We start from the raw sequence: 26,421 nt of genomic DNA on the forward strand, positions 1-26,421 counted from the left end.
GATTATCTTCTGTGTCTGTGTTAATTGGTTTCCCTTTTCTTTGTTGAAGAGGGTCTGTGCAATCCTTCTGCCTAGTCCGCCATCTTGCCCCCGAGTCCTTATCAGTATTGTCTATGATATTTCATGCAAAACACAGAAAGCCTACATTTAATAGGGAATGCAAAAATAAAAATTATAATAGGCATTATTCCAAAATGATATAGTGTCAGCTTATAAGAAGTGAATTACATTAAGTGTTCATTGTAGTGTTTACTCTAGATAAAGCATTGTCATAGTTGATAGAGTGTATGAAGATAATTAAGACACAGTCCATGAGTCCATGATCTCAAGAAGTCTGCTGTCGAGAAATCAGGAAAACAACAGCCACCCACAAGATGAAGAACTTAGGAATAAATTTAACCAGAGATACAAAAGACCTATAAAAAGAAAACTGTAAAATATTGCTACAAGAAACCAAAAGAGGCTTACATAAATGGAAGAATATACCATGCTCATAGGTAGGAAGACTTAACATTGTGAGAATATCAGTGCTACCCAAAGTGATCTACACATACAATGCAATCTCAATCCAGGTTCCATCATCATTTTTCAAAGAGATGGAAAAACTAATCACCAACTTTATATGGAAAGGAAAGAGACCCTGGATAAGCAAAGCACTAATAAGGAAAAAGAACAAAGTAGGGGACCTCATACTCCCCTATCTCAAAACCTATTAAATAAGATGGTGTCCTGCTAGCACTCCACCAATCCCTCTACAATAGAGACCAAAAAAAAAAGAAACAGATACAAATAATAATCCTGCAATTCTGAGCATCAAATGAGAGGATAAAGAATTAGATTAAGTGTTAATTGGAAAGGGAGGTGAAGGAAGCACCATGACTGGGGAGAGAGAAGAAGCCAGGACCTGATGAAGTGTGGTTGTTTTGAGGCACAGGAGACATACATGGTGATGAGAAACCAACTTCGTGAAATCCACATTGTGAAAGAGGCATAGTGTAGACAGATCTGGAGGGATTGAGATGAGTAGACTATACCCTGGATTTGGGAGAACAAAGTGCAGGTGAACAGGCCAGATTACCAGTGGCACAGGTGACCATGGAGTGAGGAAGGAGCTAGAGAAGGGGAACGAAACTCACCAGCAGTAAACACGAGTTGTTTAGGTTAAGGGCCCATGCAAGGGGAAGGCCTATGAGATGCCAGGTGGAGGCAGTTGGAAATGCTAGACTCTGGGTGGCTCCCCACTGGACCAGGTCTCGGCAGAAGCTGAATAATCGGCTGTGTGCACCCAGAAGTATGCCAGAGCCACGCCAGTGAATCATGATAGGAGAGATACAGTCTCCATTCTAACAAACATACTGTCCTGGCGACTAGGGATGAAGCTTCTTCCCGCCCTCACCAACCCAGCAGCTAGGGATGTCCCCTGATCACCTCCCACCTGCCTGGCTCCTCAGCTGCCTCCTCAGCAGCCCAGCCTCCCATCACAATGCACCCTAGGTACATAGATTCAGGGACTGCAGCTTCCCTGCATGCACTTGTGTTACTGACAGGTCTTTTTCTCACTGAACTCAAGAGGTGCACCCTTGCGGACTCGTCTCTCAGAGGCTCTCACTTCTGCCAGGCTCCTCCCTCCTCCATGGGCATACACTTTAGTGGATCAGTGGGTCATGCCACAGCTTTCGGCTGCTAGGGCTGCCGGCTGATCATAACTACAGAAACCCCCTCCTCCTTTTCTTTTTTCGTCTTCTTCACTTTTCTTCTTCTTTTTGTCTTTTTTCCTTTTCTTTCTTCTTTTTCTCATTTTTTATTGGTTCATTTATCCCTCTTCCTCTTCTTTTATTTCTATTAATTTTTCTTCTTGCTATCCCCTCCTTTTTCTTTTGAACTTTTTTCTTCTTCCTTTTCCTTTTTTTTTTTTTCTTATCCCATCCAATGAGAGGAAGACATTAACTCCTCACTAGTCAGCCATATGTATTGCACCTATCACCTCACCCAGTGGGCGTGCATCACTACACACTGCTGCACCATTGGCAGATGGTGGAAAACACCTCCTCCTGCTCATCCCACCTGAAGCTCCTCTTCACAACAAACAGAGACCTTTAGCCACAATCCAATCACTTATTCCACCACCTGGAGAACCCCAGTGCTGCCAAGCTAACAATGAAAGAAGTATGCCTGCCCCACCCATCTGGATACCTATCAAAACAAAAAATCAGGGTGAAACAAACCAATACATAATCAACAAATAAAAACAAAAACTTCAGAATCTCAGAGATGACAGATAACTTCAATTCAGAGAAAGAAATAGGACAAGACAGTGTAAGTGACAAAAATAAAGAACTAGAAACATCCCTGAGGAAGAACAGATAATAGAACTACCTAATAAGGAATTCAAAAGATGTATAGCCTTTCAAGAGCTCAAGGAAACAAAAGCAAGGTAAATACAGACAATACCCTAAAAGAATTCAGGAAAACAATACAAGTGCAAAATGATAATATAAATACACAACTAGAAATTATACAAAAATAGCAATTAGAAATCCATAAGAGGAACACAAAAATTACAGAAACAAATAAGACAATTGGAAGGACAAAAGAATAGAGTAAAACTGACTGAAGAATGGATTAACCAACCAGAAGACAAATCCCTTGATATCAGTTTGCATGAGGAAAAATCAGAAAAAAAGCACGAAGAAAGCCTAAGAATTACATGGAATAATATCAAGAGACATAATCTACATTTGATTGGAATTCCAGAACAGGAAGCGGCAAAAAATAAAAACCACAGAGAAAATTATCAAAGACCTGCTGGCAGCAAACTTCCCCAGTATCATGAAAGACAGAAAGACATCCATCCAAGAAGCTCAACAAACCCCATACAGGATAGACTCCAAAAGGAAGTCACCATGACATATCATAAACAAACTTTCCAAAACCAAAGACAAAGAATCTTGAGAGCAACTTGGGAACAATGAAACATTACCTACAAAGGGTAGCCAGTAATACTAAGCTCTCATATTTCAGCAGAAACCAGACAGGCAAGAAGGCAATGGGATGACATATATAACACCTGAAAAGAAAAAAAATTGTTAACCAGGAATTAAATATCCAACAAAACTGTCCTCAAATATGATGGTGAAATTAGGACATTCGTAGATAAACAGAAATTAAGGGAAATTGTGAAAACAAAAGAGTGTCCTTCAGACAGAAAACCAACCACAGAAGACAACAACCTATGATTGAGACACATGACAACATCACGCAGAAACCAACCCAGAAAAAAGAATTCTCAATATTAAAATAAGCGTACAAAACTGAAAACAGAACCAGCGCATCAATCTGTAAACAACTACAAAGCAAAAAGAGGGACTAAATGGTATAATTACAGAGCTTCCAAATGGAGAGGAAGTCAAGACAACATCAATATAGAACAGATTGCTCCAAATTTAGGAAGATAAAAATGAACTACAGGATAGCCACAAATAAAATTAATAAGTTTTCTAACCAAAAGAAGAAAATCACAAGGATTTTGTTGTCTTATTGCTGGGTGACGAGTTGGCTCTGACTCCTATCAGCCTTATGTCCAACAGAACAAAGCCCTGCCTGGTCCTGCATCATCCTCACAATCCTTGCCATGCTTGAGCCCATCGTTGCAGCCTCTGTGAAAATCCATCTTATTGAGGGTCTTTCCCTCTACTTTACCAAGCATGATATCCTTCTCCAGGGACTGTTTCCTTCTAACAACATGACCTAAGTACAGGAGATAAAGTCTGGCCAGAATGCTTCCAAAGAGCATTCTGACTGCACTTCTTCCAAGACAGATTCGTTTGTTCTTCTGGCAGTACATAATATTTTCAGTATTCTTTGCCAACACCACAATTCAAAGGCGAATACAACAACACAATGCACTGCTGTGGAGTCAGATCCAACTCATAACGACCCCTCCTTGGGTTTCCGAGGCAGGATCACTACAGAAATAGATTGCCCAACCTGGTTAACAGTCAAATGCCTTAGGCACTATGCCACCAGAGCTCCCTATTCAAAGGGATCAACTCTTATTCAGTCTTCCTTACTCATTGTCTGGCTTTCACATGCATATGAGGTGATTGAAAATGTCATGACTTGGGTTAGGCACATTTTAGTATTCAAAGTGACTTCTTTGCTCTTTAACACTTTAAAGAAGTCTTTTGCAGCAGATTTGCCCAATACAGTATGTCGTCTGATTTCTTGACTGCTGTTTCCATGGGTGTTGATTGTGGATCAAAATAAAGTGAAATCCCTGACAACTTCAGTCACAAGGTCTTAGTAAACACAAAATCAACAACAATGAAGAAAAGTAAAAGAAACTCTGATAACAAAATGAACTCAGCAGAAAAGAATATTTGGAACAAAGAAAACATCAACGCCACAATAAAAAACACAAAGGAATGACAGCAGTAAATCATATCTATCGTTAATTACACTGAATGTGAATGGATTAAATGCACCAAGTATGAGAAAGATAGGGGCAGACTGGATGAGAGAACAGGAGCCATCAACATGCTGCCTACAAGAGACTCATCTCAGACACAAAGGTAAAAATAAACATCAAAGGACTGAAATATATATATATCAAGATAACGGCCACCAAAAAGAGCAGGAATGGCAATATTAATTTCTGGTAAAATAGACTTCAAGGCAAAAACCAGCATAAAGGACAAGGAAGGAATAGCAAAGAGGAGGAATGGAAATAAGAAACACTGGGAGGTAGTGGGAAGAATGATGCTACATTGTGGAGATTGCAATCAATGTCATGAAACAAAAAGTGTTTGAATTGCTGAATGGAAAACCAATTTGCTCCATAAATTTTCACTTCAATAACAACAAAAAGTTTAAAAAAAAATAAGAAAATTGCAGTCTGATGAGGGATGCAGACATGAACAAAATTATTGTGCAAATTGTCCAAAATGAGATATTGGGGAAAAAGTTGGGGGTGCCAAAAGGAAACAGGAAATTCTCACCAAAATTGTCAGTGGGAGGAGGAAACATTTAAACTGAACAATGGAGAATGAATAAGGTTTCAAAATCTGATAAAAGTGCGCAATAAAACAGCTAGAACAAAGAAGGAGAATCTGAGATATTCAGAGAATTGCCAAAGGTTCAGGGTGCCCGAGTATATGGGGTTGGGTGGGTAGTTGTTTCATGTCAAGGGTTTGAGATTTTATCCTGTGGGTGACAGAGAGCTGAGAGTGTTTGAGTGGAGGAGTGATGTTATTAGTTGTTTCAGAAATACCATCCTGGTAGCAGTACATAGAATTGTCTGACAAGATGAAAAATAAGAGCAACTTCAGACAAGGATTTGTGAGCTTCTTAAAGGCAAACCCTTCTTTTTGCATCCTCAGTGCCGAGTATTATGCCTGGCATAAAGTATGCTCTCAGTAAGCATTAAACACTATTATTATTATTATTATTATACCTATTATTATTGCCTAAACAGCATAACATGTGAATATAATAATAAAGCCTAACAAGAGATTTCTACAAATATGTGGAATTAGTGTGGACAGCAGAGGTTTTTATATCTTCCCCTTTATCATGGCTCCTCAGCTTAGTTCATATTCAAATATGTATCTAATTTTTTTTTTTTTTTATTATTGTAATTTGGGTGAAAGTTTACAGAGCAAATTAGGTTTCCATTCAACAATTTATACATATTTTGTTTCATGACATTGGTTGCAATCCCCTCAAGTCTAAACTTATTTTATTTCCATTTAGATTTAAAGTAGCAATGATGTAAATAATGTGAATTAAAGCTTATAAGGAAAAGCAATTATTCTAAAATTTCATGTGAAAAGTTTTAGAAGTAATGATACTAAACATTATCTATAAACCAACCACAGACTATTTGGATATGGTAAAATAGTCTACAGATACATAAAGAAAACTACCTTTAGAAATTTCCAAAGATAAACAAGGAGAAAAGATTTACAAAACATTTGGCAGACCAAAAGCTAATATTCCTTTTAGATATATGGCCTGTTTAAGAGTATGGGCTCTAGAGTCAATCGGCCTGGATTTTCAATTCTGTCTCACACTTTCTAGCTGTTTAATCTCAGGCAAAATATTTAGACTCTTAATTTCCTCTGTTTTCTCACTGGTAAACTGGATTTCTCATAATATACTACCTAGTTTACAAATGGCTGCAAGGTGCTCAGAAGAGGGCTTGGCACATGTTAAGTACTAAATGAAAGTTATTTTCAAAATCATTATCCCAAATGTGGCAGAGACTGCTATTTATCCCCCAGTATATATTCTCTCCTCTTTTAATAATACAAGCTCCAAGTTTTAGCTATGCAAACAGACCCTCAAAGAGATTTACTGCATCTTCTAACTTTTCTTGCCGCTAGGTCTGACCATATGACTAGGGCCTGGCCAATAAGATCAAGCAGAAGTACCACATGACAGTCTATGGGCACTGCCCTTCAGAGACAACTGGATACTCACCCGATTCTCAAAATTAAAAAGTATGGCGTTACTGAGGGTTGGTGATGACATAGAGCACCGTTGTTATTGCTGGTCGCCGTAGAGTTGATTCCAATTAATGGCAACCCCACGTGTGCAGAGTAGAGCCGCTCATAGAATTTTCCAGGTTGTGATCTTTCAGAATCAGATCACAGGACTGTCTTCTGAGATGCCTCTGGGTGGGCTTGACCTGCTCATCTACTTCTGTAGAGATATGGCCTCAGAAACCCAACGGGTCGCTATCAGTCCCAATCGACTCTACGAAGGTGGGTTTTACTACAGATACAAAAAGAAACACTGTTTGCTTGGCCTGCCCTTCTTTTTCTTCCTCCTTTTTTTTCCTTTTCCTCCATCTTCTGCCTAAAACATAGACATTCCCATCTGAGACCATGAGAACAAGGGTCACAACATAGGAATATCAGAGTAGGGAGCTGGAAGGTGGGTGAGTCCCTGTGGACTCTGAGGAGCAGAGCTGCCATATCAGTCCTAAACCTTTTCTCTCTGGATTTCACTGTATGAAAGAGAAATGCATTTTTTCTTATTTACATTACTTTGGGATTTTGTGGCCAAACCTAATCTTAACTAGTACATCCATAAACAAGATCCACGGAGAAACAGTTTACCTTATTCACTAATAAATACACACAAATACATACAATTAGGCAGTTGATTCAAGATAGAAGAAATCCAAAGAGCTCATAAACATATAAAAAGTGTTTACTCTTAGTAGTAATCAAGGAAATGTAAATTAAAACAAGATAATATCTTTCATGCATCAGAAGGGCAAAGAAGAAAGAAAAATAGACTAAGTAATGTTGAGTACTCAGGAAAATGGTCCCTGTTAGATATTGTTGATGAAAATTGTTATTAATAACAATTTTAATTGGAAGGTAAATTGGCAGCATCTATTAAATGTACTTGTGATATGGGCCAGGAAACTAACATGAATCTATGCCTTAGAAATAACAGTGACAATATACAAGAGTATATGTTCAAGAATTCTTATTGGAGCATTGTCAAGGGAAGAACCTGGAAACAATCTGTTAAATCCATCAGCAGTGCAATGTTTAGATAAGTTATGGAACACTTCTTCTATGAAATATGCACCTGTATTTTTTAAAAGGGAGCTCTAGTGGTGTAGTGCCTATGGCATTTGACTGCTAATGAGAAGGCTGGCGGTTCAAACCCACCAGCCACTCCTAAGAAGGAAGACTGGGCAATCTACTTCCTTAGTGATTAAATAAATAAATAAATAAAACAGACTCACTGCCCTGGAGTTGGATCCGACTCACAGCGACCCCTCCTTGGGTCTCCGAGAAGCTCCATAGTGATGCCGCCTCGGAAACCCAAGGAGGGGTCGCTATGAGTCGGATTGGACTCAACAGCAGTGAGTTTATTTTTTTAAAAAAAGGGGGGTTAGTTCAATGCATCTGGACCTGAAATGTTATGATACATTGTTTCATGGGGAAAGTAAATTACCCATTTTTTATATATTTAGCCAACCAACTTTGTGTCTGCATATCTGTATAAGTTTGTATGAACATGGAGGAAGGTGTGAAAAGACACACCTCACATTGTTAACATTGGTTACCTTAGAAGGGGAGGCTTTGGTGGTGATGGTGGCAATGGAGATGACTTTTTCTGTAAACATCTTGGGATGATTTCACTGGTTGAATATAATTTTACTTTTTAAATATTTACAAATTATTTAAATTAAAATTGATTTTAATAAAATGTACATATCCAAGAATATAAAATTAATGTACCTCAAATATAAGTAAATGTCTTTAAACGTGAGTCTTGCCAAACATGTAATCCATGTCATTGAAGCAAACCGCACAGACCTGTACTAATGAAGATGATAACTTAAGAGAATAATGTGACTTAAGCACTGAAGTTTCACAATTAGTATTTCGGTAACATTTATATTTAGAATGGAAAGAAACTCTTGTGTTACTAAAATAAATAAGTGCATGTTATTTCTTGTAATCTTCTGGGATGAAGTTTAATGCCAACCATATCCTGGAAAGGAACAGGGGAATTAAGAAAAAGAAAGCAACAGTTCTTCTTCCTCATCGGGAGGGTCCAGTGATGCCTCAATGAGTGTGTATGTGTGTGGGAGGAGTGGCTGTCAAACAAGGTACAAATCCACTTGCCCTAATTCAAACCCATGCTCTTCTGACGCTACTGAAATGTTCTGCAGCCATCAAGGCATGACCAACTCCTAGTGAGACACTTGACTCATGTTTGCCTCTCCCTTGTGCTTCCTCCTTCCTCTGAACCTGTTTGTCTGCTAAACCCTCTCAATTTGACCTCTGGAACGCCTCTGCCCTTGCCTCCCTCTGGCCTTGTTGCGTTTTGCCAGGTCTACCTAATAACACTAGAGCCACCACTGCCAATGAAGCCAGAGTCCTTTGCCTGTCTTCTAGACCCTTCACATCCGGCTCCTTCCAGCTTCCTGACAACTAGTTCACCTACACACTCCACCCCAGGATAGGAACGTTTTAGTCAGCCGGGAAGACTTCAGTGTTGCACCCTAATCTGTGGGGCAGACAGAAGTTTCTGGCACAAACAGAAGTGCCAGAAGCCTGATTGGTGGGGCGGGCCAGGGTGGGGCTTGTCCTGGCCAATGGAGGAGTGGAGTGCAGGGTCAGAGGTCAGTGGGTGTGAACTTCCTCCAGAGTGGAAACGTGCGAGGTGATTTTACCTCAGGTAAAATTCCTGACAGGTTGATGATAGAAGAGAGGGAAGGTATTTCCCCACCCAGGGAAAGAAAAGATCTAGAAGGGGCAGAAGGATGGCAACTCCAGAATCTCAGGGAAACAGATTTGTATGGCCCGGCCAATATGGCACTGTGGCGACAAGAGTCCGGACTTGGCGTCCGTCTAATCTAAGTAGAGCAGAAATAGAGGGTGTGAAGGGCGCAGGAACTCTTGTGGGATTGGATAGTCTCACTCCTCTGTGAGTTCACGCTGCGGGTCGATACAGCTGATCTGGTGCTTTGGCTGGTGAAGGAGATGTGGCGCGAGGCCGAGGATTCACACACACACGTGTGGCTGGGATCAAGCCATTTTGGAAACCTTGTTGTTGTTGTTGTTGTTATGTGCCGTCGAGTCGGACCTGACTCATAGCGACCCCTCCTTGGGTTTCCGAGGCAGTATCACTACGGAAGTAGATTGCCCAACCTTCCTTCCGAGGAGTGGCTGAAAAATCTTACTTTTCCCATTTGTGCACAAGAGCCTGACCGAACTGTTGTGTGTTTGGCCCGATAGATACAGCTCTGGAGGTGGCACCAGAAAGAGTCTTTAGAAACGGGTAAGAAAAAAAAGTGGGAAGTGCTGCAATTCAAAGGTGATAATGTTTAAGTACCTTCTCTCTGACCATGATTTTGTTTGTTTTCCTGTGTCTTTGATTTCAGAAATAAGGCCAATGTGTCTCTCTTTCCATCCACCCACCACTATAAGATGGATTCAGATATCTTTAATACAGTGAAATAAAATTAGCAAATGAAAGAAGTTCTGTGAATGTATGGAACAAACTGTCTTATTTAAGCCCTAAATAATTAGCACACATTTCAATGACTGACTTTAATACAACATAAATTATTGTGTAAGGTATTTGATGAAAAGAATGGAACCAAAGCTGATAGAAATATTCCCCCCCCCCCAAAAAAGGAAAATTTAAAAGCTGGCAATAAATTGTCTGAATGGGTAAATTAGTATAGTTGGTTTTAACTTTTTGAAATGACTTCTGGATTGAGGCACAATTAGGTAATTTCTTCTCAAAGAGCAATATCAAGAAATTAACATATATAGACTGAATATTTGCTTCAAAGATCAATGATACACTGTATAGAAAAAGTATAATATAAATATGTTAGTGCAATGATTAGAAGTATCTTCAGACACGTAATCACCAGGACCACCACCCCTCTGTCATGTACAGCAATGAAGTGGCTTGAATGCGGCTGTGATGCGGGAAACGATGCCACCAGTATTTCAAATACCAGCAGGGTCACCCATGGTGGACAGGTTTCAAAGGAGCTTCCAGACGAAGACAGACTAGGAAGAAAGGCCTGGTGATCTCCTTGTAGAAATTAGCCAATGAAAACTTTATGGTTCAAAACAGAATATTGTTCAGTGTAGTGTGGAAGATGAACCCCCTAGGCTAGAAGGAACTGCTCAGTAGCCACAACAATAGGTTGGAGCATACCAATGACGGTAAAGATTTGGAGGACTGCGCAGTGTTTTGTTCACTTATGCATAAGGTCCTCATGATGTGAAGCCTGCTTGAAGCCAACTAACAAAAACATTTTCTTTTCTTAAAGAAAGGTAGCAATAATGTATTCCCCACATTTGTTGGTGCTGTAGAATCTAATAATATTAAAGATAATTCAGATAATTGTTGGGTTTAATTTAATTGGAAAGCTTATTGTAATACCCAAAATGTCTTCTGAATCGGTAATAAAATAAAACAATTGCATTCTGGGGTGTTTAAGAAGTTTATTGTTAGTTTTTTAGTCTTTTTTTCAATCCAGATGTTGACTAGTTAAGAATGTTAACTTGATGATAATTAAATATAGGAATAAATTCATAGCCCATTAATGTAGACAGGATCTTCAGGTCTTTTGGTCCAGTACCATAGTAGAAAATAGATAAACTTCAAACAAATTTAAAATAATGTAATGAACTAAGGCAAAACTGTTTAGGTTAGTAAGTGTATTTCATTGACTAAAAACCTACTGACAAACTGCTATATGGAAACTACTAGTTTAATCTGAATTCCCCAAGATATTTTAAATGGTTGATAAAAGTACTAAGAACCAGCTGATAAACTAGACTCTTCTAAGCTATAATTCAGCTGGTTCTGATATAAATGAGAAGCATTTTAGACTGATTCAGTAGTCTAAATGTTACTGCTTCTTCAGATACGTTTACCAATAGTTTACCTGGGAATAATATACCATAGTTGTTTTATTCCAAATGAGCTAGCTTTTAGAGAATTCTGACTTCAGGCTCTTTATTTTATAAGTAAGAGAATGGAAGCAGTTTCCTAAATCCTACTCCATGGCTTCAGAAGATTTCTGCCCTTGGTTATGTAATTTCAAAATCACCTCAGAAACATGGTTATCCTGGGAAAACCACTCCACCAATCTTGTGAAATCCAGCCTCTTTTGGCTGCACATCACAATTTATTTTAAATATATTTCATCCTACCAACTAGATGTATGGATTCAACAAAATGAGAAAATATATGAGCAGTTTTTATATTACCAAGTATTATTTCCATATTAAATTTAAAATCATCATAAAAAATGTTATTTGTGTACTTAATTGTTATCATTCAGAGTCTTTTTATAACAAAGAATGAACAAAAATTTTGTGATTAAGAGAGGTTTTATGCTCCTGGATTTACTATTTCACCAGAATTTCATTTTAATTTTTATATTTCCAGTTGTTGAAGTTTGTACTGCTTTCAAAGAAAGAAGATATGTTTCCGCCAATCAAATATCGTGCAATAGACTATTTAGATGAGGTAGAGTATTATTGGTTCACTACCAATTTACTAGGAATGTAAATAAATAGCAAGCAAAAAGCAAGAAAGCCACATTACACTGTTAACAGAAAAAAAAGCATATTGCTAAATGGTGTATTTTTTGTCAGTTATACACACTCAAGTGCATATAGGTTTCAGACTAACCTAGAAAAAAAAATCTGTAAGAAAATACATCAAACTATTACTGACTGTGGAAGATTAGTTTACTAGGGACCTTGACTTACTCAGTTATATGGTTCTGTGTTATTTGATATTTTATAATAAGCTTGTATTACTTTCAAAGAAAAATCATGTAAGTTTAAAAGAATATAAAATTTTACTATTCTGAATATTGATGCATAGTGGTATATGTTAAAAATATTTTTAATCTTACCTTCTTATACAGAATGTAGTTAGGAAGAGGTTTTGCAGAGATGCATTACTGCTTAAAATCCCTTCATGTTTATATCAAGATTATCATTCAGGAGTTACTGATGATAAATATAGGAGGCCATGGACAAGAGGTTTGTTTTGTTTTTATTTCTCAAAAATCTGTTTTAAATTTTATTTCATAGCTTAACACAGTAAATTATTAAGAAAATACAGTGTTTTACTCATTGATTTATATTTACTCATATCAGAATTTAGTTTATAAGTTAATATTTTTATTACAGAATATGTGTTGTTGTCGTTACGTGCCGTGAAGTTGGACCCGACCCAGAGAAACCCCTCCTTGGGTTTCTGAGGCAGTATCACTACAGAAGTAGATTGTCCAACCTTCCTTCCAAGGAGTGGCTGCTGGGTTTGAACCGCCAGACTTCTAATTAGCAGTCAAGTGCCTTAGGCATTACACTACCAGAGTTCCCATTATAGGTGACAAAATTAGGAATTGGAAAGCTTATACTAGATATGAGTAGAACAAATAAAAAATATGTAAATGATGAAATCTTAAAATATTCTAACATTATAATAGGATCTCGTCAGGACTATATGAGGACTACTTTAAGTTATAGTGATACAATGAATTTAAAATTATTTTTAAATGTTTATGTGTAAAATACTGTTTTTTGCTTTTATTAAATCATGGACTTAGGAAAGAGGCAGTCTCCTCAGAGGAGTCAAGTCAGTTAACATTTATTTACTATGTATCATATACCAGGCACTGAGGACACAACTACTAATTAGATAGAAATAGTACCTGTCCTCAAAGGATCTTCAGACTGGTCAGGGGTTGCACCAATAAAACCATTAAATATATAAGCTAATATCTGATATTGATAAATGTATAGAGAAGATACAGTAGTGTAATGTGATATAGAATTCAGAAGTGGGCAATGCTGTCTCCTAAAATGGTTAGAGAAAGGCCTCTATGAAGAGGTGGACATTCGAGTTGAGACCTTAATGATGACAAGGCAGCAAACATGAAAAGATGTCAGGGGATAATTCTTTCAAGCAGATAACAGGATTCTCAGAAATGAACTTGATGTATGTGAAGATCAGAAAATCAGGCTGTTATGACAGGACCAAAAAAAAACCAAACTCACTGCCGTCAAGTGGATCCCAACTCATAGCAACCCCTCCTTGGGTTTCTGAGGTGATGTCTCTACTGAAGCAGATTGCCCAATCTTCTTTGGAGGAGTGGCTGGTAGGTTTGAACCGCCAGCCTTCTGGTTAGCAGTCAGATGCCTTGGGCGCTATGGGAGATCTGAGAAGTAGACAGTTGCTGAATGATAGAAGAACTTACAGGCTGTGGTATGGAGTTTCTTTTATTTATTTATTTATCTGTCAGTTTATCTAATTGTCTGTAATGGCTGATGGGGAACCACTGGAAGATTTTAAGCAAGGGTATGACTAATCTAATTTATGCTTTGGAGGGATCATTTTAGTTGTCTAGATGATAGAAGGATTGGGTGCTCAGAGGGGAGAATAGAGATAAGTAGATCAATGACAAAGCTATTGTAGAGACCTAGAATCTAGACTACTAGATGAACATAGACTTAGATGAGAGATGATGGTGGCTTGGACTAGTCTCATACACAGTAATGGAGATGTGAGAAGAAGTTAGAATTGAGATTATTTTAGAAGTCCAGCCAACAGTGAGAGGTTTGGAAAAAGAGAGAAATAAGGAATATCTTGGTTTTTGAACTGAGCAACTGGGTGGAAGGCAGTGCCATTTCCTGAGAGAGAAAGGCTTATGGGGAAGCCAGTTTGTGGCAGGATTCAATACTGCACTGGCCAGATTAAAATGCCTATTAGACATCTAAATGGAAATATCATGAAGGCAGTTAGTTATATTAACCTTCAGCACAGCTGGAGTTTTAAATTGGAACCATCGATATATGCAGCTGTTGTTGCTGTTATGTGCCATTGAGTCATCTCCAACTCATAGCAACCTTACATATAATAGAACGAAACACTGCCCGGTCCTGTGCCAGCCTCACAATCCCTACTATACCTGAGCCCATTGATGTAGCCACCATGTCAATCCATCTTGTTGAGAGCCTTCCCCTCTTCTGTTGACCCTCCACTTTACCAAGCATGACATCCTTCTCCAGAGAATGGTTCCTTCTGATAACATGACCAAAGTAGGTGAGACTAAGTCTGGTCATCCTTGTTTCCAAGGAGCATTCCAGCTGCACTTCTTCCAGGACAGATCTGTTGGTTCTTTTAGCAGACCATGGTACCTTCTGCATTCTTCGCCAGCACCACAATTCAAAAGCATCAACTCTGGTTCAGTCTTCCTTATTCATCGTCCAGCTCTCACATGCATATGAGGCGATTGAAAATACCATGGCTTAGGTTAGGCGCATGTTAGTCTTCAAGGAGATATTTTTGCTCTTCAGCGCTTGAATGAGGTCTTTTGCAACAGATTTGTCCAGTGCGATATGTCTTTTAATGCTTGCCTGCTGCTTCCATTGGCATTGATTGTAGAACCAAGTAATATGAAGTCTTTGACAACTTTGGTCTTTTCCCCATCTATCGTGATGCTGCTTGTTGGTACAATTGTGAGGATTTTTGTTTTCTTTCTATTGAGGTGTAATCCATACTGTAGACTGTAGTCTTTAATCTTCATGAGTAAGTGCCCTAAGTCATCCTCGCTTTCAGCAAGCAACATTGCGTCATCTGCGTATGACAGGTTGTTAATAAGCCTTCCTCCAATCCTGATCCCATGTTCTTCTTCATATAGTCCCCTTCTCAGATTATTTGCTCAGCATACAAATTGAATAAGTACGGTGAAAAGTTACAACCCTGATGCACTCCCTTCCTGATTTTAAACCATGCAGTATCCCCTTGTTCTGTTAGAATGAAAGCCTCCTGGTCTATGTATAGGTTCCTCATGAGTACAATTAAGTGCCTGGAATTCCCATTTTTCTCAATGTTACCCAAAATTTGTTATGATCCACCCAATTGAATGCCTTTGCATAGTCAATAAAACACAAGTAAACATCTTTGTGGTATTCTTTGCTTTAAGCCAAGATCCATCTGGCATCAGCTATGATGTCCCTTGCTCAACTTCCCCTTCTGAATCCAGCTTGCATTTCTGGAAGTTCTCTGTCAGTATACTACTGCAGCCTTTTTGAATTATCATCAGTAAGATTTTACTTGCATGTGGTATCAATGATATTGTTTGATAATTTCCACATTCTGTGGGATCACCTTTCTTTGGAATGGGTACAAATATGGATCTCTTCCAGTCAGCTGGCCAGGTAAGCTGTCTTCCAAATCTCTTGGCATAATCGAGTGAATGCCTGCAGTATAGCATCCATTTGTTGAAACATCTTAATGGGTATTCTGCCAATTCGCAGTCTTGTTTTTTTGTCAATTCCTTTAGTGCAGCTTTGATTGTTCCTTCAGTACCATTGGTTCTTGATCATATGCCACCTCCTGAAATGGATGATCATCTACCAGTTCTTTTTGGTAGAGTGATTCTGTGTATTCCATCCATCTTTTTTTTTTTTTTTTGGTGTTTCCTGCATCATTCAACATATTGCACATGGAATTTTTCAAGACTACAATTCAAGGCTTATATTTTTTCCTCAGTTCTTTTAGCTTGAGAAATGCTGAGCATGTTCTTCCCTTATGGTTTCCTAACTCCAGGTCTTTGCACATTTCATTATAATAACTGACTTTGTCTTGTCGAGCTGCTCTTTGAAATCTTCTGTTCAGCTCTTTTGTCCTGTCGATTCTCCCATTTGCTTTAGCTACTCTCCATTCAAGGGCAAGTTTCAGAGTCTCCTCTGACATCCACTTTGGTCTTTTCTTCCTTTCCTGTCTTTTTAATGACCTTTTGCTTTCTTCATGGATAATGTTCTTGATGTTATCCCATAATTCTTCTGGTTTTCTGTCATTGGTGTTCAGTGCATCAAATCTGTTCTTTAGATGGTCTCTAAATTCAGGAAGGATATAATCAAGGTCATATTTTGGCTCTCATGAACTTCTTTTAATTGTCTTCAGCTTCAGCTTGAACTTGTATGAGCAGTTGATGGTCTGTTCCACAATCAGCTCCTGGCCTTGTTTTGGCTGAAGATAGGGAGCTTCTCTATCACCTCTTGGCACAGATGTAGTCAGTCTGATTCCTGCGTACTCTATCTGGCGAAGTCCACGTGTATAGCAATCATTTGTGTTGTTGAGAAAAGGTATTTGCAATGAATAAGTTGGTTTTGAAAAATTCTATCATATGCAATCTTCAGCATCATTTCTATCACCAAGACCATATTTTCCAACTACCAATGACTCTTCTTTGTTTCCAACTTTGCATTCCAATCACCAGTGATAATTAACACATCTTGATTGCATGTTTGGTCAATTTCAGACTTCAGAATTTGATAAAAATCTTCAATTTCCTCATCTTTGACTTTGGTGGTTAGTGTGTAAATTTGAATAATAGTAATATTAACTGATCTTCCTCATAGGCGTATGGATATTACCCTGTCACTGACAGCTCTGTGCTTCAGGATAGATCTTGAAACATTCTTTGTGATGATGAATGCCACGCCATTCCTCTTCAACTTCTCATTCCCAGCATAGTAGATTATATGGTTGTCTGATTCAAAATGGCCAAAACCAGTGCATTTCAGCTCACTAATGCCTAGGATGTCGATCTTTATGTGTTCCATTTCATTTCTAAGAACTTCCAATTTTCCTAGATTCATTTTTCATACATTCTGTGTTCCAATTATTAATGGATGTTTGCAGCTGTTTTTGTTTTCCTATCTTAAGACGTGTCACATCAGCAAAAGGAGGTCCCGACAGCTTTACTCCATCCACATCATTAAGGTTGACTCTATTCTGAGGAGGCTGCTCTTTCCTAGTCATATTTTGAGTGCCTTCTGACCTGAGAGGCTCATCTTCAGATAATGCTTCAGGGCTTTTTTTTTTCCAGTAATATATCAGACAGTGTTTCATTGCTATTCATAAGTTTTTCACTGGCCAATTCTTTGAGAAGTGGCTGGCCTCTTCCATCTTCCAAGTCTGTCTTAAGTCTGAAAGTTCCAATGAAACCTGTCCACTGTGGCTAATCCTGTTGGTACTTGCAACGCTGGTGGCATAGCCTCCAGTGTCACAGCAACACACAAACCACCACAGGACGACTGTGGTGTAGTAAATTACTTAGTGTGGCTTTTCTACCCATAAGTTTTTGTAAACTTCAAGGTGGGAATTGCTATTAGCAACTGAGGAGATCCTAACTTTAAAGTTCGCCCACGTGGGTTATTTCTGTTGGGCGTGGCACAATACAATGTTCTGGGAGGTCCCCACTCTCTCACGTGCTTAGAGTTCTGATGCTGTGGTTGGCTAGTTTGACCACTCTTCCGGGCTCAAAAGGAGGCCTCCTGGAAGCAGAACTCTCTCTGACTGCTGGTTGAGGAAGACGTGCTGCCCAAAGAGACACGCGCCCCTGAAAGAGACTTGTGCTGCTGGGAAAGAGACGCAAGAGACACACATCACTGAGTGAGACACCAAGGGACCAGCACTGCTGAGCTAGAGACTGTGAGAGACTTTTGGCTGAGGGACGGTGGGCTGGGAGAGAGACTGAGCGTTCTTCCTGAACTTAAGTTGTAGCCTGGTGCTTCCCTAATAAACCCTATAATCTGTGAGTTCTGTGTGGCCACTGCAGTAAATTATCGAACCCAGGAGAGGTGGTGGGTGCTTTGGGAGGAACAGTTGGTAAAAGGGCTGGAGGGAGGCAGCATGTCTGGCCTTGCAGTAATAGGCCTTGGGTTACTGCTGGTAATCCTGTCTTCCTCTTGTGAGATTAGAGGAGGTCAGAACATGTGGCCTCCTTGTCGTTTTTGCAACGACAAACTGACAGACAAGTTTGTCTCCCTTGGGTGTTCCAAAATGTTCTTCTGCTTCCCCGCCTTCCCTACCTGTTCCAGCTCTAAAGGCATTTGCCGCCACTCCCAGCCTTCCCCTACCAGTTGCAGCCCTGCAAAAAAAAAAAAAAAAGCGAGAGAGAGAGAGAGACACACTCATATAGATAGATAGATAGATAGATAGACAGATAGATAAATCAATAGATAGATAGCTTGCACATAAAATTATGGAACTCCATGAAGTCAACAAGAGAATATAGAACAGAGAACCTAGAACAGAGCCCTTAATTTGTCTCCTGTCTTCTTTATTCATTGTCTAGCTTTCATATGCATATAAGGTAATTGAAAATACCTTGGTGGCTTGGGTCAGGCACACCTTATTCCTCAAGGTGACATCTTTGTTTTTAATGCTTTAAAGAGATCTTTTACAGCAAATTTGCCCAATGCAGTACATCATTTGATTTCTTGACTGCTGCTTCTATGGGCATTGATTGTGGATCCAAGTAAAAGGAAATCTATGACAACTTCAATCTTTTCTCCATCTGTCATGGTGTGGTATGTTGGTCTAGTTGTAAGGATTTTTGTTTTCTTTATGTTTAGGTGTAATCCACACTGAAGGGTATAGTATTTGAGCTTCATCAGTAAATGCTTCAAGTCTGTTTTTTAATTATCTTCAGCAAAATTTTACCTTCATGTAATATTAATGATATTGTTCAGTAATTTCCATGTTCTGTTGAATCACCTTTCTTTGGAATGGGCACAAATATGAATCCACTCCAGTTGGTTGGCCAGGTCTTCTAAATTTCTTAGCATAGACCAGCGAGTACTTCCAGTGTTGCATCAGTTTGTTGAAACATCTCAATTGGTATTCTGTCAACTCCTGGAGACTTGTTTTTTGCAAATGCTTTCAGTGCCGCTGGGACTTCTTCCTTCCATACCATGGATTTTTGGTCATAGGCTACCTCCTGAAATAATTAAACCTTGACCAATTTTTTTGGCAGTGACTGTGTATTCCTTCCATTTTCTTTAGATACTTCCTGTGTTGTTCAATGTTTTGTCCATAGAATCCTTCAATATTGCAAGTTTGAATTTTTTCCTCTGTTTTTAAAGCTTGAGAAATATATTTGAAGATCTATCCTGAAATACAGTGCTGTCACTGAATTGGATAATATCCATATGCCTATAAGAAAGACAAGTTAATAACGACCTTTATTCAGATTTACATACCAATGATGAATGCCAAAGATGAAGAAATTGAAGATTTTTACCAACTTCTGCAGTCTGAAACTGATCACACATACAATTAAGATTCATTAGTAGTTACTAGTGATGGAATACAAAAGTTGGAAACCAAAAAGGATCAGTTGTTGGAAAACAGAGCCTTGGTAATAGAAAGGACATGGGAGATCACATGATATAATTGCAAGACCCATGACTTACTCATTGAAAATACCTTTCACAACATAAATGGTAACTATACACATGGACCTTACCAGATGGAGTACACAGGAGTTAAACCAGCTACATCTGTGGAAAGAGACGATGGAGAAAGTCAGTATCATCAGTCAGAACAAGGCCAGGGACCAAATGCGAAACAGACCATCAATTGCTCATATGCAAGTTCACATTGCAGCTGAAGAAAATTAAAACAAGTCCATGAGAGCCAAAACCCTACTTTGAGTATATTCCATGTGAATTTAGAGACCATCTCAAGAATAATTTGATGCATTGAACACTAATGACCAAAGACCAGGTGAGTTGTGGGATGACATCAAGGATATCATACATGAAGAAAGCAAAGGTCATTAAAGAGACAGGAAAAAAAAAAAAAAAAGACCAAAATGGATGCCAAAAGAGACTCTGAAATTTGCCCTTGAATGGAGAGTAGGTAAAGCCATGGAAGAAAGGATGAAATAAAAGAGGTAAACAGAAAATGTCAAAGGGCAGCTCGAGAAGACAAAGTATTATAATGAAATGTGTAAAGATCTGGAATTAGAAAAACAAAAGGAAAGACCTTGCTTGGCATTTTCAAATTCATTGGCTCCTATTAGAAAAGTCAAATAAGAGAAGGACAGCAAATTGATTACTAGTTTGACTAAATGCAGGTCATTGTGCACCCAGGGCTTCTTTCATCAGATTGCTTCTCCAAAATTATGGAAAGAAAAAGCTTGTTTACCATCTTTTTCTATTTCTCTTCCTTTTTATTATTAATAATAATAGTAACATTAATAGCTAAAATGTATTAAGCACCCACCAGCTACTCCATGGAAGAAAAACTGGGCAATATACTTCCATAAAGATTTACCGTCTCAGAAACCCATAGGGGCTTGCTATGAGATGGAATCGACTCAATGGCAGTGAGTTTGTCTTTTTTTTTTTTTATTTGTAAGATACTGGCCTAAGCAATTTCATGTCTCATTGAATTTAATCTTTAGAATATTATAAAAATACTACTACTACTACTATTAATTTTCATGTGAGAAAACTGAAATACAAAGATGTTAAGAAATTTACCCAGGATCATACAGTTAGTGAGAGTCAGTACAAGGTAAAATGTAGGCAGAGTGATTCCAGAACCTGTACTCTTAACTACTAAATTTTCTTTTCAGAGAGACACAAATTCAGATGTTAAGTGATTTGTTCAAGATAACAAAACGATTAAGGGTCAAAACTAATGGCAGAATACAGTTCCTTTAACTCAGTTGCCAGTATATAATAACATAGTCCTTCTACTTAAAGAACCAAGGGTCTAATTTGAGACACAAAGGGAATATAACAGAATGAGCTGCAGGAGTCAAGAAAGACTCTATGAAGTATTTATAGCAAGAGCTGATGAACAGGACCATCTGGGATGATGATACTATATAAGCAAAAGAAAGATTATAAAAATGAGGGTAATAAGTTTAAGTGATACTGTTCTGACTATAATAGAGCTTTTTTTAAAAAAAAATAATAATAATGAAGGATGGTCATTTAAATATTTGAATTAGGTATCACTGTGTGAAAAAAATACATTTATGAACCAATAAAGATAACACCATAATGTAAAAGGTCAGTGTTAGGCTTGCTTGCCTTAAATGTAAAATAAAATTTTATAGCCTGTTATTTGCCGTTCTCCTTTCTAGCCTCATCTGTTTCAGTTAAGGGAATAACAGATATCTCAGATGTGGATCAATGGAAAGCAAGTCTCTTTGTGAAGGATTTCCTTGAGAAGTATGTGTCTTTAACTTCAAATTTCTCTAGACAGAAACAAATGGCCATTAAATGTGTCTATATTCTGGAAACAGAGCCCAGTATACCATTTCCTCCATCTAGGAATTCAAAACTCAGGAGAATGATCTGGAGGGGCAGATACGGATATTAAAGGCACTGCCAATTTGGCGATATATGGCAAAGCCTGAAAAAAATGATTATACATTTCACCTCATTTCTTTTTTTAGGGAAACTTTTTCTTGAGAAATCTACTAGCTAAATACACAAACATGTTCCTTTCATTTTTGCCTATATAGCAAAAAATTACAATAAACTTAAATTTCCAGCAATAGGGAATTGGTTAAATGAATTATGATTTCTCAGTACGATAGGGTTCTGTTCATCCATTTTTAAATGATGTGAATGTACATTGATTGATATGTAAGTGTGCTCATGCTTCACTGTTCAACAGAAAAGAACAGGTTACATGAACCCACTATTTTCATGTTAAGGAAAACAAAAAAAACCAAACTCAGCGCCATTGAGTCAATTCTGACTCATAGTGACCCCTCCTTGGGTTTCTGAGGCAGTGTCTACGGAAGTAGATTGCCCAGTCTTCCTTGCGAGGAGTGGCTGGTGGGTTTGAACTGCCAGCCTTCTGGTTAGCAGTCAAATGCCTTAGGCAGTACGCCACCAGAGCTCCCATATTAAGGAAGTATTAAGATATTTGCATAATTTTTGCATTCATCTCTGCAATGGGGCTATGGGTAATTTTCCTTGGTTTTTGTCTGTTGGAATGTGATGCTTTTTATAGGATAAACATACAACATTTGTTAATAAAAATGTTTTAAAATAGGATATATGTAAAATCAGTTATTGTATAATGTTACAGGAAAACCGCTACAAGAATTCAAACCCAAATTAATTGTGAATTTGATGAAATTATTCCAAGTTCAAATCCAAATTCCCAAACTGAAGTAGAGGAAACCAGTTTATATACCCCTGAAGACTACAGCGAAACTTTTACACCTGTCAACTCTTTAGAAAAATTTCCTGCACTTCAAGCAGAAAACCAAGGTAAAGCATTTATTATTTCTATTGTTATAAAACATTTCTTATTAATAGACAGATTTTTATTTGATTGATTTTGTTCTGTTCTGTTATACATAGGGTCACTATGAGTCAAAGTCAACTTGACAGCACTTAACAACACGTCTGAAAAGTTCTTAATTCAGTTTTCACATTGATACTCTTGTTAGTTACAGAATATTTTGGTTCAAAATAATTTTTTTTCTCAGAATTTAAAATACATTGCTCCATTTTATTTTCTTCCAGTCTTCTCAGATTTCACAATGTTGTGCCTTGTTGTGGGTGTTTGTTCATCATTGCGTTGGGCACGTGATGTACCCTTTTAATCTAGATACTCATGAACTTCAATTTTGAGAAATTTTCTTCCATATTTCTTTAATGAATTCCTTCTTTCATTTTTCTCTTGTTCTGTCTTCCTGACTCTCGTATTGTTCATTCATTGAGGTCTTCCTTAAAGTTTTCAATAAAATTTAAATTTTTCTTCATAAAAATTGTGATGGTAAATATCTTTTATCAGATTTATTTCTCATGGGAACCCCCATTGAGTTTCTGGGGCCGTAAATCTTTATGGAAGTAGATTGTCCCATCTTCCTTCCATGGAGTGGCTTTTGGGTTTGAGCTACTGACCTGGTTAGCTGCCAAATGCCTTACCCACTATACCACCAGAGCTCCTTAGATTTATTCCTTGTTGTTGTTAACTTTATTTTAGCTGCTATTATTCATTATATTTTTCCATTAAGTTTTTTATTTGTTGCAACGAAAGACAGTTGATTTTTATATTCCTTTTATATATCTAAGGGCTCTGGTGGTGTAGTACCTAAGGCATTTGACTGCTAACCAGAAGGCTGACGGTTCAAACCCACCAGCCACTCCTCAAAAGGAAGACTGGGCAATTTACTTCCGTAGCGTTACCACCTCAGAAACCCAAGAAGGAGTCGCTTTGAGTCGGATTCAACTTGACGACAATGAGTTTGGTTTGGTTTTTTGGTTTTATATATCTACTCACATTCCTAAATTCTCACATTAATTCCACTGCTATATTTTTACATAAATAACAAGCACCTTCTAAGTTTGTTTGCTAACTGTGCCCTCCCCCAGAGGCATTTTCCTGAAGGCACTATGTAAATTGTATATGTATGTGTGTGTGTGTGTATACACACACACACACACACACTTACATATACATACATACAGAAACATCTACAAAATAAATTGGTTGTGAAAATACTTCCTGTGCAGAGGGAGCAGGTGGCAAACAAATGTAGAAGGCTCATGTTATTTACATAAAATATGGTAATTTATTCTAATAATTATAATGAACATAGCCATATTAACTGTGAATAATGGTCATCTGTTTCTTCTTTTAAATGTATCTTTTTGTTGTTGTTGTCTTGCTATGCTGACTAGGACTCCCAGTACATTGTTCAATAGAGGCAGTGATAGTTGCCATCTGTTATAGTTGTGTGTCCACTTGACTAGGCCTGGTTTTGAGTGGCTGAGCAGCTGAATATAGTTATTCCCCATGATGAGATTGGTAATGAGCTCCATGGTGGAATGTACTGGAGCAGCTGAGTAGTTGCCTTAGAGATGTGGTCTGCTTCCAGTTTATAAAAAGCAGCTTTGAGAAAGGTCTCTGCAGCTTTTTGGCACATCTGGACCCTGCATGTAGTTGAGTCTTCATGCAGCAGCCTGCCGTATTTCCTGCCGATCTTAGGACTGTCTCTGGACTTGAATCGGTGGCCTGCCATGTTGTTTGATCATTTTGAGACTGTTCCACTTTATTTATTGACCTTGGGTTTGTCAGCCTCAGCAGCTAGCAGCTGTCTAATAGATGCCTCCAGCTTCATTGGGCTGGGAGCAAAAAGCAGAGCTGAAGCCCAAGGTCAAGGGGCCTTCATCCAGCCCCTAGAGCTGGCACTTTGAACTCGGACATTTAGTTAGCCTCTTAACTGTAAGAGAATAAACTCTTGTTTGTTCAAACCACCCATTTGTGGTATTTGTTAGAGTGGCAGTAAAGAACTGAAACACCATCCTTGTTTCTGACAATAAAGGAAATGCTTCTGACACTTGACCATTAAAAATGTTTATGTTGTTTTTAATGTTTACATCATTTTCAATGGTGAAATGTTAGAAGCATTTTCTTTATTGAGTTTAAGAAGCTTTCTTCTGTTCCTAATTTGCTAAGCACTTTTAATCATAAGTAAGGATTGAATTTTATCAAATATTTTTTTACATCTATTAGTATATCCACTTTTTAAATATATAGAATGTTCCTTTTCTAAGCTCCAAAATCCTATAATCAAAGATAAATCATTTTACTATTGTGATAATACTATGTATGCATTATATTATTTTAAATGTTTACATTATCTTAGGAACATTTTACCATATACTTAAATTTTCTTCAAAAACATGGCTTCTAATGACTAAAGTTCTTAATCCTGTGTAAGTATATCACATCTCCCAATTTGACAGCATTAATGTTGCCTTTAATTTCAAATTACACTTAAGTTTGTGTTCCCACTTCTAATTATTTTCTTGGAGTAAATTCCTGGAAGTATAATTAGTTGGTATTTTTTAGCTACATGTCCACTAGTATTTTTGTGGATATTCTGTTCACTCCAGGATTATCACTGTTGTAATAAATTTTAACCAATGTGATAGGCAAAAAAATTATATTTTTATTTACATTTTAAAAATGATTTGTATGTGTTGGCCATTTGCATCTTTTTATTTTATGAAATAATTCTCTCCTTTGTCTATTTTTCTTATATTTTATCTTTATATATCAAAGATCCTGATAATCTCAAGTGTTTCTAATTTGAATCTAATCAGTTCTGTCAATGTTTTCCTTCACTGCTTTTACACTGAGAAAATTCCTTGAATAAGATAAATACTTACTCATATTTTCTCTGTGGTTTTTTTATGGTCTTATTTTTCAGATTCTGATATATGTTTAAAAGTAGATATAAAAAATATTTTTTCCAAATGTTTTGGTAGTTGTCTTCATACCATTTTTAGAATAATCCTTCCTTGCCCCACTGATGGAAAAAAAAAAAAAAAAAAACTCAACTCCTATCAAGTCGATTCCGACTCAGAGCAACTCTCTTTGGGTTTCTGAGACAGTAAGTCTTTACGGAAGTAGGTTGCCCAGTCTGTCTGCCACGGAGTGGCCAGTGGGTTTGAACCACCAGCTTTCTAGTTAGCAGTCAAATGCCTTAGGTACTATGCCACCAGAGCTCCTTGCCTCACTGATTAGATGCTGCTTACATCATATACTAAATTCTTATTCACATTGGAGTTTGATTCTGGATTTTCTAATATGTTCTGTTGATTTGCCTATTAATATATCAGCATCACATCGTTTGGGAGCTCTGGTAGCATAGTGGCTAAGACACTTGCCTGCTAACCAGAAGGCTGGCGGTTCAAACCCACCAGCCACTCCTCGGAAGGAAGATGGGGCAATCTACTTCCATAGTGATACTGCCTCGGAAACCCAAGGAGGGGTCGCTATGAGTCAGGGCTGACTCGACGGCACATAACAACAACAACAACATCACATCACATCGTTTTAACTATTTTATATATCTGTATAACAGTGTAACAATAATCTCTCATTACCATTTTTATTATTTTTTTTTGCTACTCTCAACTCTATGTCCTTCTAGTTTTACTTTTGAATCACTTTCTCAAGTTCCAAAACAGACTTTTTGAGGAATTTAAATTGTATTGGGATCCTTAGAAATTTACCCTAGTTAGTCTTTCTAACCAGGAACATGGATTATCTTGCCTT

The 26,421-nt window shown here is 37.8% G+C and overlaps 1 protein-coding gene across 1 annotated transcript in view; it reads left to right on the forward strand.

The window, feature by feature from the left end:
* The first annotated feature begins 11,988 nt into the window (after nt 1-11,988).
* The window catches only part of SHOC1 (shortage in chiasmata 1), an 86,330-nt gene continuing 71,897 nt past the window's right edge, over nt 11,989-26,421 (forward strand). Inside the window, 4 exon segments of the mRNA XM_007936769.1 lie at nt 11,989-12,033; nt 12,440-12,557; nt 21,473-21,560; nt 22,432-22,616. Coding sequence (XP_007934960.1) covers nt 11,989-12,033; nt 12,440-12,557; nt 21,473-21,560; nt 22,432-22,616 — 436 coding nt within the window.

This window comes from Orycteropus afer, unplaced genomic scaffold, assembly GCF_000298275.1.
Source record: "Orycteropus afer afer isolate SDZICR_OR568_19922 unplaced genomic scaffold, OryAfe1.0 scaffold00037, whole genome shotgun sequence".
In the NCBI taxonomy this organism is placed as follows: domain Eukaryota; kingdom Metazoa; phylum Chordata; class Mammalia; order Tubulidentata; family Orycteropodidae; genus Orycteropus; species Orycteropus afer.